At 41.4% G+C, this 12,192-nt stretch overlaps 2 protein-coding genes across 2 annotated transcripts; one reads left to right on the top strand and one right to left on the bottom strand.

The window, feature by feature from the left end:
- Positions 1-2,238: 2,238 nt before the first annotated feature.
- On the top strand, positions 2,239-7,775 carry LOC124407718 (peritrophin-1-like). Its single transcript, XM_046884144.1, has 3 exons — positions 2,239-2,591; positions 5,515-5,925; positions 7,084-7,775. Exons 1-3 carry the CDS (start codon positions 2,540-2,542, stop codon positions 7,389-7,391), a joined length of 771 nt encoding a protein of 256 aa, XP_046740100.1. The 5' UTR covers positions 2,239-2,539; the 3' UTR covers positions 7,392-7,775.
- A 9-nt stretch (positions 7,776-7,784) lies between these two features.
- Positions 7,785-11,520, bottom strand: LOC124407722 (protein obstructor-E). The gene is made up of 5 exons (XM_046884147.1): positions 11,363-11,520; positions 10,295-10,513; positions 8,967-9,234; positions 8,541-8,675; positions 7,785-8,459 (listed from the first exon to the last, which is right to left on the bottom strand). Exons 1-5 carry the CDS (start codon positions 11,415-11,417, stop codon positions 8,441-8,443), a joined length of 696 nt encoding a protein of 231 aa, XP_046740103.1. The 5' UTR covers positions 11,418-11,520; the 3' UTR covers positions 7,785-8,440.
- Positions 11,521-12,192: the final 672 nt, after the last annotated feature.

Raw genomic sequence — 12,192 nt, 5'->3', positions numbered from 1 at the left:
TTGAAATAAAGAACTCAAAGATGCATATATAAAACCACGTGTGCCCGGCGACACGGGACAGTTTCACGCACGCTTTGCATGTCGTGTGAAAGTTTCCCAACTTCTTAGCATTGTTCCATTCTTAAATTTACCAGTTAATTCTTGGGATGATTCTCACTGATCTTATACAGATAATTTCTTTATCATACGGGCATCGTGATGCATGCGCAACCACGTGCGCTTTATATTATAACTCAGCTATGTTACCATTCATTATTATTATTCTTATTACGATTATACTTATGTTGCTATTACCGTTTCCGTTGATATCTTCAGAATATTGCACTGCGCGTTATGCGAGAACGCCCCTGAACTAAAAATTGTATTCCACGAAATAATCACGCACCCGCAAACTCTAGTATTAGCTTCGTAGTCTATTATAACCACGAAAGGTGTTAAACACCAGGAGTTGTAATATTTATATATGAGCATAGGTAAAAGAGCTAAGAACTGTGCAAATAATAGAGAATCTGCAGCCACTTTCTGAATGTCGAAAGTCACTGAATATATGGGTCATGTGATACAGAATACCAGTCGAGAGTTTTCTAAGGCTACGGGAAATGACTGATTGAAATTTTCCTTGTTAGCCGTTGGAAAAGCATGCGCTAATATGGTTTTCAAAGATTACAACCTACGATTGAACTGTATTAACAAAAATTTACTTCAGCATCCAAAATATTTTCATTTCCACACCAGTGTACAAGTCCGAAAACATTTGTTGATATTTGATTATAATTTTATGTTGGTTGTCATAAAATTTTGTATTTTCACCTGCACTGAGTTTCATATAAGTTCGTTTTTCCCAGCAAAAAAAATTTCGTGGACAAAAACGTGGATACAATTTGTCGACAACAATAGAAAGGAGCAGGAAAATATTTACAGTAAGTGTGCATGGGATCGGTATGCCAAGTATAATTCTGTTCTAAGTAATGTTTCAGGAATGTTGTATGTTGCCTGTGTTACGTAATATTGTCCTTATAAACCAGCTGAAGGTTTTTGTACAAAGCAATACGTGGACCTCAATGAAACTCCAAGTTTGATCCAAACATCGAAACACAGTTTATTCAAATACATTCTTACTTTCCAATTCGGAATAGTCAATCTTTCGGCGGGCGTTGGCTGTTAGAGTACGATATGAATGAATGAATGCAAATGGACTAACATAAACAGTGCCTATGCAATTTTAATTCGCTTGCCACGTGTCATTTTCTTCCTTTGGAGTGTTATATATCGGTAAAATAATAATTAATCAGTTGTTTTCTCGTTGCCAAATTAGCACCCATGATAATTTTATAACTTTCTAATTCTACCTATACCTGATTAACATGCAATATTCGAAAGTGCGAAAATTTTGAGAATCGAAAACTTCTGGAAGGCGGAAATTCGCTGCAAGTTTTGCGGTTAGCTATGTGCAAATAATTCGATAGGCAATGCACGTATCCTTGCAGTGACGGTGTGACCAGTGCAGACATAGATTCATTTGTATGCGATGAATCATATAGGAGCAGACAAGTACCAGAAATACTGCTTTCCGTCAATTTTGTTCAATCTCTCATCTGTTTAAATTGTTTAATTACAATCGAACCACCGATCAGGGTGGCCTTTTTGATTTCTTAATGATGAAATCTTACAAAAAAGTGAAATGGAGAAAAAATCTTGGACAGGCAATGCAATAAGTGAAAATCTCGATGTTGTACCTTTACGGAAGTCACCGAGCTTTTTGTCGTGAGAGAAGGTGATTCAGGTGTTTTTTCATTTGTAAATAGGCTCCAACGTGTCGAATAAGATGGTTATTATCATCGCACAATACGAATTCATTATTATAATCATTACCATGAACTTTTACAAGAATAGCATGCCGGACCGGTTTTTCTGGTACTATAAATACGATTATATTAATTCGATTCGTGTTATTGTAATTTTCGTTTCTTTTCCCTCTCGGCATTGCGACGTACTTAACGATAGCTTTTTAAATCCGTTTTCATTTTCACCGAGCGAGGAGATGCGCTCGGTGCTCGTGTTCACCGGGCGGACAAGAAACCGTGAAGGCCTTAAGCACCTGGCCGAAGACCCCACCCTGATTATATCTATAACGTGGCAAGCCTGTAAGTCCGAGGAGTTAAACCGTGTAGAGTGGATACAGGTCCCAGAATTTATCCCGTTCATCCACCGACGAATAGAGTTTCTTGGACGCGCTTAAACGCGGTTGAAGCAGTCTTCGGTAGAAGAAGTACTATCCTGGTCTTTTAGCGTTTGTGGGGCCTTCCGCGCGCGGAGAGTGGGGAGTTCATATAAGACCACTAGCCAAACGACTCTCCCAGTCCCAACACGAAAACCCATCCATCGAGCGTCTTCATTCGATATTTTCATTTCCCCAGTTTACAACTCTGTACGTACGAATTGATATAGTATTAACGTTGCTGCGGGACCTCAAGCATACACAGATATTAAAATTCGACGAATAATATATCCAAAACTGCGATACAGAATTCGCGGCAGAATGGGACCCTTGCAATCCATCCCTGTCTTCCTGCTGCTTCTCGCTATCAACGGTGAGTCCTAGTTTTTTCTACATCGACTCATTGTCGTCTCATTTTATTTCACCAATTAAACTCGTCACCATTCGTTTTACGATATAAAATTCAAGTGTACACCTAGAATGTAGTTGTAAAGTGAAGCGTGTAAACACGGTTCGTCATTTACCGGCTATTGAAGACAATATTCTTTCAACTACTCATTGTCCGGATTATCTAATTTCAGTACCATGTAATCACCGACATCAGACAATTGAATCGATCTATAGAATCTAGTCCGGTTAGTGATCTCTTTGCTCACCAATATACCTATACACTTCTAAATTTTGTGCCACGCGTTCAATCGCGTTCTTACTTTTAAAGTAGTGGTTTAAAACGCCGGTCAGTATGAAACGACGCATTAGAGGCAAAGAAACCAACTTGTAGTAGGCGTAGGATACGGTTCCTAAAGATCGACGTCCGGACAATGGATGCTGATCAAGGCTGGTTCACACATCAGACAGAAACTTTCTCCCGTACGGTAGACCGGCCTGCAAGTGAAAATATGAAAGTAGCTTGCCGAGCTGCAGGGAGAGGTAGGTACTCTCTCTGAGGACTTTGCGTGTGATTTCCGATTCCGTAACATGCATGCGGGGTGCTAACGAATGAAAACTGCCTCGCTCGGGATAAGCCACGTGCAACTTCTGTGCCGGAGCGAGAATTATTATCGTTCGAAAGTAGGAATTATTGGCTAGGAATAGAACGGATCATTTCCAAGGATCCGAGATCTGCATGACGCACGGATCAGTGACCACAACAACTGGAAATCCGGAGTATCTGAATATTTCTGGAGCTGTTTTCTGTGTTCAGGGATGTATTTTCTTTATTACCGGTGATGGTTCTTACGTATCATCATAATTTTGCGAAACTTTCAAACACCCTGAAAGTCAGGAGTGCGTTCAAGTCCTGGAATTCTGGATAATCGCAACTGTCATTTACACTTTGCAGTACTCGTTGTGAATTCGTTATAGAGAATTATTTTACTTGCTTTCGAAGGTTCTGGAAATTCAGATTTTAGTTTTCACGGTCACGAGGATGTGAGGCGCGTGACTACGCTCGAGTCGGTAGGATGAAAGAAGAAGTCGAGATGAAGGTTTCGAGGAACTAGAGACGATGCGGTAACGTCATCAGCGGCGAACATCTCCAAGGTCGCTTAGCTCACTACCGCAAAGTAGGGTCGGATTCTCACGCCCCTGTAACAGTCACTTCCGTGTGATCAGTCGAACTTTCGACGAGCTTTCGGACCGTCCACGTTGTAGATTCTAAATAACCAGCAGCGTTTATAAAGTCGTAAAGAAAGGGAAAGTCGAACCTACAACCGCTATCCTCTAGCCAGGTGCCTACGTCCAGCTATTACGCAACTGTACCAGTCAGCGGAGATGTCTTCTCGGTACATGGCCGGTCAATCCTTAGACTGCGTTACGTTATCGCATTGCAGACATAACTCGGACCGAGCCTCGCGCAATCCGTTGCAGCGTTCGATTATACCGTTTATTCCGTGAAGCACGTGCCGGGCTCCACGTGCCGACTTCCGGTCTGCAGAAAAGGGCGACCACAACGGTGTCTGGGCCTTGCATACATGCATGTCCATGATGTTAGTCTTCCTAGAATCCATGACCGATGATCGTTCATGATACGCGTACTCGTCGTTGAGATCGGATTGATGGTAGCCGGAGATGAGATGTAATTAATGTATTTCGGATTAGAAGGAACAGCGTTCCACTGCTTAAAGGGGGACGTGCTGTCCCGAAGGTTGCAAGTCAAGGCTAGATTACTTTCACTTATCGTTGGTTCTCTTGGGAGCGCGATGCCGGAGCACTTCCCACCTTACTTGAATACTTTAGCCCCTTTTATTTTAAGTATATTTATACGGTTGTGTATCATGCTAGGCCGGCACTATAATGTTAATCCACCATATCTGGTTTTAATGTCATTCTCGGTACGTCTTTGTCGAGTGTATATACCGATCACGACTCACGAATCGACCGGCTGGTTCGGCTCTATTTATGGCACAAAATTTCATCAAATTTTTACCCATGATCTGAGAATCGAACAAAATTAAAGCGAACAATCGAAGTTACTTAACAACTGCAGGCTTTTAAAGACAGCGGACGAAATGTCGACGAGCGGAGGAAACACACTATGATTTCGAATCCTTGAAAAATTTTTGCCCTTTCATTTGTGCCAACGATCGCTTACGATCAGATGGAATCATAGTCTGCGATTAAAGGTATGTGGCGCATTCAGACCTTGAGACTGAATAAATACATTTTAATGTTGGGGAACTCGAGTTTTAAAAGACTGAATAAGTATATTTCAATATGGGAGAATTTCAGTTATAAAATAATCTAAAACACATTAGGTGACATTGATTTAAATATATAGAAATCGAGACGTGATTGCGTAGCGGAATGAAGCGCTAACATCTTAAGCATACTATAATGCAACCGGTTATAACATTAAAGGATAGGCGAGAGTGTATAACCAGTCTATGATTTATCATAGACTTCACCGACCTCATTCAACTCCGTATTTCGTTAAAGATTTAACAAGCTGATATAGACGAATCCTGCATCAGTCGTGAATGAAAGGCAGGTCTCAGGCTTCCTTGGACGTGGGAAAGAGTACTATTTGTCAGAAATATTTTTACATTCGAATTGTACGAAACGACAATTCACACGGCGTCCAACTATACCTACGTTAATTGAGGAAACGATATTATTGTTATTATTAGTATTGTTGTTGTCATCAGAAACAATGAATCAACCTCGTTACCGAGTCACTTATTACAAATATATTGCAAAATGAAGTAAAAAAATGTTTCAATCAAACCAACCAAAATTTTAGCCTCGTCATTGATGTAGAAATTGGAGAGAAGACTAATGTTTTATTGATATTCCAGGCATTAGCGGGCAAAAAGATCAGCAAGAAGATCCTTGCCAGACGAAAGCCCGGGTCGTTAGTGACCAGCAGCACTGCGATCGTTATTGGGAGTGCGTCAACGGACGTCCGGAATTGTTCGATTGTCCCAACGGATTGGTATTTGCCGGCAAGCATCGCGGTGTCACGGAAGGCTGCGACTATCCATGGAGGGCGAATTACTGCGAGGGAAAAACTCAGGCGAATTCCCCCATAGGAGCTGAGCACTGCGGATGGCTTTACGGAATATTTGGACACGAGACCTCGTGCACCAGGTATTGGACATGCTGGAACGGAACGGCGACCGAGCAGCTCTGCATTGGCGGTCTTCTCTACAACGAGAGAACTCATTCCTGCGACTGGCCCGAGAATGTTGAGGGTTGCCAAAAACATCGTGAGTAATTTTTGCAAGGAGTATTTCCTCTAGCTGCATGATCACAGGTCTAATCGAACTGCTGGACCTTCTACTTGTTCGTCTCAATGGCGTCATGGATTGAGAAAGGAGACGTGATATTTGCAGGACACTTGGAAGAAAAGAGACTCCTTTGTACTCTGTGATTACCCTTATATGCGTCTTCTTTCAGAAAACCTGTATTGAAGTACGTGCGCTCCGGATGCGGTACACTGTCGAAAACGCGTTTACAAGTGTTTTCGCGAAACTCGTTTTGCATGCAGACTAATGCCCGCGCGGCAATGAAAGCGAATGTGAAAAAGATGAAAATACATTGAAGAAAAAGGGAAAAAAGGAATGGCTAATATATTCGTGGAAAAATGTCAGCGGCCTTATAACATCCGGGTTTATCTTGTCGATTAACATTCAAGCCAGGCACACTGCATGTTATGCTTACGTGATGGTTCGACTTCTCATAGTAAATAGCTACGCCGGTTATTTTAGTATGGTAAACCTGTACACGTATACCTAAGACGTAACATTCGCAGAATTTGACTCTTCCTCTTTTTTAATGATGGAATTGATTATTAGCCAATCTCACGCAATGCTTCATCGTCAACTATAAACAAATCTGTTTTCTTTTTTAACTCATCGCCACCGGCTATTCGATTGTATGAGAAATCATAAATTGGGTATTTGGCTAGAACTTTATTATAGCCATGACTGACCTCGGGGTCATAGAAAGCGAAGAAATTAATTTCTTTCCCTCTCTTTTTTTCTGTTCATGTCAATGATTGTGCTTCGCATATCTATTCACGAAATACAAATTGACTCTTGCCCTCTGGTTAGGCAATAATTTTAACCTTCGTTAACGTCAACATATAAGAATTATACTGTCGATTCATCTATTGATAGAATAATCCAATTGCTTAAACTATGAAACTTCTATAATTTACAGGTTACGATGGGTATCCTTAGCTTAAAACTCTTGTAAATTAAGATTTTTTTTTTTTTTTCGAAAGTGTGAGTATCCTATCATGTCAATTCAAGTCTTTCTCGCATTCAATCGACAAGTAGATTAGCTGTGAGAAAATTACGCAAACTTTTTATTGATTGATTGGCGCTATCGGAGTAGCTTGACATGATTTTTCCCATTTCCAGCTCTTTGTACCGAAGATCCGAACGGAAATGTGCCCCTCGGTAAATCGTGCAACCGTTATTGGCAATGCCAGGGTGGTTACCCCCGCCTTCAACGTTGCCCCGCGATGTTGGTATTCGACCGAAGGTCCCTGAGATGCGTGGTACCGCCGACGGAGGACTGTGACATTCCAACTCCAGCGCCAACTCTGGAGAGTGAATATCCCGTGGGAGAGAACGGAGAACCAGAAGAAGAAAATCTGCCGCCTGGTGTCCCTTCGCTTCCGGCTGGCGCAGTTCCGGTTGCGGTGAGAACAAGAGGACGGAACTGAGGAGGAGTCACGGCAGGAGATTGAATGCGATTCCAATACAACGCTCGTCCAAGTTTTTGATTTGAAAATACCGAGGTTCAAAATGCTTTAATCGAAATTTTGCGTCGCGCAAATTATAGACGTTGCCTCGAAATATGCGGCCCTGCATTTGGGGCCCTAACAACATTCTCTCGCAAATTTATTTTACACACTTGTATCATGGTACTATTATTCTTATATCCTCGACACCCTTATCTTTCATCCTAAATCAAAATGTAAATATTCCTTCTTCCATCCACGTACTGTAATACTTAAAAAAAAAAAAAAAAACCTTGTACTTTACGTTAGTTTCTAGGATTGTGCAATAAAGTATTGTGTATTTTTTATATATGTATGATACCTGAACGATGCAGTTTTATTTATTATATGTATATATCTTGTCGTTTGTATTAATTTTCACACGAACTGTTCACTGTCAAAACGAAAATGGCGCAAGTCAATCTCAGTATGTACTCACAGTGACAAATAGGTACAGTATTTTTTCATGCGTCATTTTAGCTCTGAACAGATCATTTGTTACAGTGGTACATCAAGACATGAGAGACACGAGTACGGGAATAGATTTTAAGTTACATAGGTATCATTGAATATTCAAACAGCCAAGAAATTTTGGAAACGTTGCGATCTTTTACGCCTTCTTCAGCCGACAACTTCCCCCAACTTTTTTCTCACAAAAATCTTTGTGCATACGAAGTTTCTATTTCTAGTTAATTGTGTAATAAGATTTTAACGGAATTTATTCAACTGTTTTTTTTTATACACACTTTTCTGCGTGTAGTAGGCAAATAACCGCATTTATGGGTATGCGATCAAATGTCAGATAGGATGACGTAAGGCAAAGATTGTTTCTCTCAAATCGCGGTATATTAATCTTGTTTGCACAATTTTTTTGCGAATTATGTTCATATCAGATTTCACAGAATCTTAAGATTTGTCCATGAAATGAAACTCCACTATACTAAAGATGTTCGTGAAAATGTTATTCCGGCACCGCAGTAGCGAACACTTGTCTACTTCAAGTGGTTGGCACTGAAACGAAAGAAAATACGTTGTTTCAGGCTTAATGTGATACTTAATTTCGACTGTACAGGCCAGCGTCACGATACTCACCACTTAGGGCCTTCTTCAGGATCCATGCAGGCAAGGCTCTCAGCGTCAAAAAGTTTTCCATCGCCACAAGTAATCAAGCGAGGATTGCCCTCGACACAGGTTATAAGTCGGCCACAGTCTCCGGGTACAGCGAATCTGTATAAAGTGATCAATTAGTAACCATCCCATTACGTGAATGAAGAAAAATATATTCACCGCCAATCTAATGCAAGAATTTTAGAAATAGCACTAATCAATTGAATATAGGTTTTTTCCGTACATTAGGAGTCGAGACGAATTGCCTTTTGATTACCACAAAAGTGAAGATAAATTCATCACTTGAATTGCAATAAATCATTGGATAAAAATGCAAGGATAAGTCTTGACGAGATGATAACCCGTCGATATTAGGAATAATCTTCAAAATTCTGAGCGGATTCAACGAACCTTGGGAAGGGCCAGAACCTGGCGGCAGCGGTACGGGCAGGAATTTTCTGTGGGCATTTAAAGCCAACGATGGCTTCAGGGTTGCAGTAGGGCAGAAGTTGGTCAGGCCAAACGCAGGCGTGGGTCTTGGGGTCATAGGCCAACCCGGGGTCGCAGTGCGACGAAAGTGGAGTTCCATGGGTGCACTTGATGTAGGTGGTGCTGCAGGAGTCGCTGTCTGGGTAGAGGCCAAACTGGTGTTCGCATCCCGGAGAGCTGATCGGAGTCACTGCCGGTGTTAAAAGGGTAAAGTTCGCCTGTCGGCGTTCATCGTGTTACGTAATCGTGGCACACGCGTGTTCGCGATTGCTAATTGAGCATAGGCATCATCTTAGTGACCTTTTAGCGGCGAGCGGTTCGAAACGCCTGAATTTTTCTTGCCTTTCGGATTACATTTCTTTTCTTTTTTCTTTTTTTTTCTTTGCTCATATTTTAACGCCAGATATTCGAGCCGTGCTTTGCCTGGCAATTATAGCTTGCGATGTAGTCAGCTTTCCCTCTGTTCTCCTCGAGTGAGATTTATAACTTCGTATCAATGCGGATAAAGAAAAGGCAAGAGAAAAGTAAACCAACTCAACGACATCCGAAGGATATTGATATATTTCAGTGTTATTTATATAATATATATATATATATATATAAGAACAGCCTCAAACTATAAACTCCGACAAATATTTGCTACTAATTACCGGTGAAAGTTGATCATGTAAACAGTTTCGTATACGCTGCAATGAACCCGAAACTCCGTTGCGGTGTACGTGTGGTTTAACAAGGCGTGCTTATTGGGATAAAAACTGAATTCATTCTTCGGGTATAATTGGCGAGTATTATACCTCGTACCTGATCTGTCGAATTTTAAGTGCACCGGGTAAGCACATTGAGAACAGTTGTTATGCCATTGACGTAAGCAGAAAAGTGATGGAAAAGGTGAAGCAAAAATGTATAATATTAAAATTTCATCAAGTACTCGGTGAACGGGGAATATAACTGTAATTACAGATTGTCGTTGTACAGGAGAAAATATTCAGACCGTATTGAATTTAATACGCCACTTGAGTCGCCTCAAGGCCTTCGCGAAATTCGAGTAAAAGAAGAGAAAAAAAAGAAAAAAGTAAAGAAAAAGAAACGATGCTTCGGTTAATGGAAAACTAGGCCAATTCAGTTATCCGATGTAATCAAATTTTCCCCACACGAAGGCACTGATCTCATTCTTTTCTCTTCCATCATCGAGTTATTTCGTATGATTACCAAGAAGAAATACTTCAATATCTACTGTAAGGCGAACTTACGGTCAGCCTTGCGTTCTCCGCAATGAACAGCCCAGTGGTAGTTGCAGTGGTTGTGCACGGCGCCATGACCGTCGAAGAGAAGTCCGTTTTCGCAATGCTCCAGGGACAGCGTTCCGTTTACGCAAAGGAAGAACGCACCGCAATCCTCAGGGTGCGCATACGCCTGGACACCGTGCTGTTCTGGGCAAGGAGGAGCGCCTGAAAGCGCTGCCCCCATGGCTGAAAAAAAAATGATTTTTTATTTTAACGTCAGTTTGTTAAGCAAATGTCGATCACGGTTGATAATTTTTACTCTCAATTTGGCTTCGATTAGGTTTGTTAAAAGGAAATTAGAACCAGATTTGAAAATTGAAGTAGGAATAGGAAACTTGACTGGATGATTTCTGTCGATCTGCAGCCTTGAATGAGCTTCCGTGAAATCATTTAATCCGATAGAAGATTATTTGCAATTTGCAAGTTTATAACGGTGTATAGATTCAACCAGATTGATAATGCGCATACGATTTGAATTTTTCTTGCACATATAATTGCCGCACGTTGGTGGTTATCCTTCGACGCCGAAGCCGAGGCGCATTGAGCTTTCATTACCGATTAGCGTTCGTTTGAAAAGTTTTAGTGGGTCACGTTAATATTAATGAATATTATGCGTTAACGACGAAGGCGTGACACGATCGAGTCTCGCGTGCACTCGTGGCGAAAAGTGACGTCGCGGATTGAGGAACGGCATTCGGGATGATTTGAATATCGAGTAAGGAACTGCGGCAAACATTATATCATAAGTCGGGCATTATGGCCATATGGTAGAGCGGCGGTGAAAGCTAGTGTAGGTCTAAGCATTCCTGTAGCCTCGCTTCGTGTCGCAAGTCGGCGTTGAAGCGCTACGTCAGAAGCAACTCGGCCTGGGATTATTGTGTGTAGAAATAAGCGGCTTGCAGTGCACTTGAAGGTAAAGGAGAAGGTGGTATAATCTAAGAAGAGGCGCGGAATTGCGGGACGCGCGAAACTCAGGAGCGTATCGATTAGAGGAGATGCACTTTGAGGTCTCTTTTGATGATATTTTATACTCACCGGCAGAGATGAGGCCCGTTAGGGCCAATAAGGTCACTCCTATACGACAGCTCATGTCTGGTCTCAGTACCAACTGACTACTGAACTTAGATTCCCGCTCATTGGCAAGTTGTCTTGGCCTCGGGCCCCGAGGGGCCCCTTCACTCCGTCCGTTCGTTCATATCCCGCGTTACTCGACCTCCCCCTTCGCCGACGGTCACTCCTTGACGATATTGTCTCGAGGATTGCATTCGATATCTCTCGATCGGGACACTTTTTTAAACATTTTTTACAACTTTTTTTTATTCAACCTCCTCAATTCGGTGTCGTTTTCGTTCAGTTTTTATTCCTCTTTCACTGGACCTTTTTACAGGTGGACTGCGGCCGTTTTCTCGATGATACGGTGGCGGTTAACCCGGAACGATTGACCGAAATTCGGTGCCCATTTATCGAAGCGGTCAGAACGCTAACGCGTAACTGACATAGATTGAAGTTAGATTATTCATTTTTTCAAAGTGGTCCAGAGTAGCCGGTCAAGACTGCCTAAAACGATTTGGTGAAACAAAAATTTTCCTTTTTCTATGGATTACATGCTTCGTCATTCAATTTAAGCCTTGTATCCGTTCACGTTTTTTTTTTATCTTCAACTCGAGATTTGTTTTCAATCAACTGTCAATAAATGTTGATTCTATTATATCTAATTGCATTCACTATTGTGACTTGAAAATCGTAGTGTACATCAAATCGTTTTTCAATGTCGTAGAATTCGTGTAAGAAATGAACATTTTCCGTCCGAGCTTCAATTCCAGTTGAAAAAAAAAAAAAAAAAAAAAAAACAGAAATGCTTATAC

Source organism: Diprion similis, chromosome 6 (genome assembly GCF_021155765.1).
Source record: "Diprion similis isolate iyDipSimi1 chromosome 6, iyDipSimi1.1, whole genome shotgun sequence".
NCBI lineage: Eukaryota > Metazoa > Arthropoda > Insecta > Hymenoptera > Diprionidae > Diprion > Diprion similis.
Note: the sequence above shows the minus strand (reverse complement) of the source record. Positions and strands in the feature narration are given on the sequence as shown.

What these genes read in the sequence shown, in the direction of transcription:
- LOC124407718 (XM_046884144.1), top strand. Translation starts at nt 2,540, where the DNA reads ATGGGACCCTTGCAATCCATCCCTGTCTTCCTGCTGCTTCTCGCTATC. An exon ending in GCTGCTTCTCGCTATCAACG is followed by an intron (nt 2,592 to 5,514) that starts GTGAGTCCTAGT and finishes TTGATATTCCAG; the next exon opens with GCATTAGCGGGCAAAAAGAT. An exon ending in TGAGGGTTGCCAAAAACATC is followed by an intron (nt 5,926 to 7,083) that starts GTGAGTAATTTT and finishes TCCCATTTCCAG; the next exon opens with CTCTTTGTACCGAAGATCCG.
- LOC124407722 (XM_046884147.1), bottom strand. Translation starts at nt 11,417, where the DNA reads ATGAGCTGTCGTATAGGAGTGACCTTATTGGCCCTAACGGGCCTCATC. An exon ending in CGGAGAACGCAAGGCTGACC is followed by an intron (nt 9,235 to 10,294) that starts GTAAGTTCGCCT and finishes TAACACCGGCAG; the next exon opens with TGACTCCGATCAGCTCTCCG. An exon ending in AGGTTCTGGCCCTTCCCAAG is followed by an intron (nt 8,676 to 8,966) that starts GTTCGTTGAATC and finishes CACTTTATACAG; the next exon opens with ATTCGCTGTACCCGGAGACT.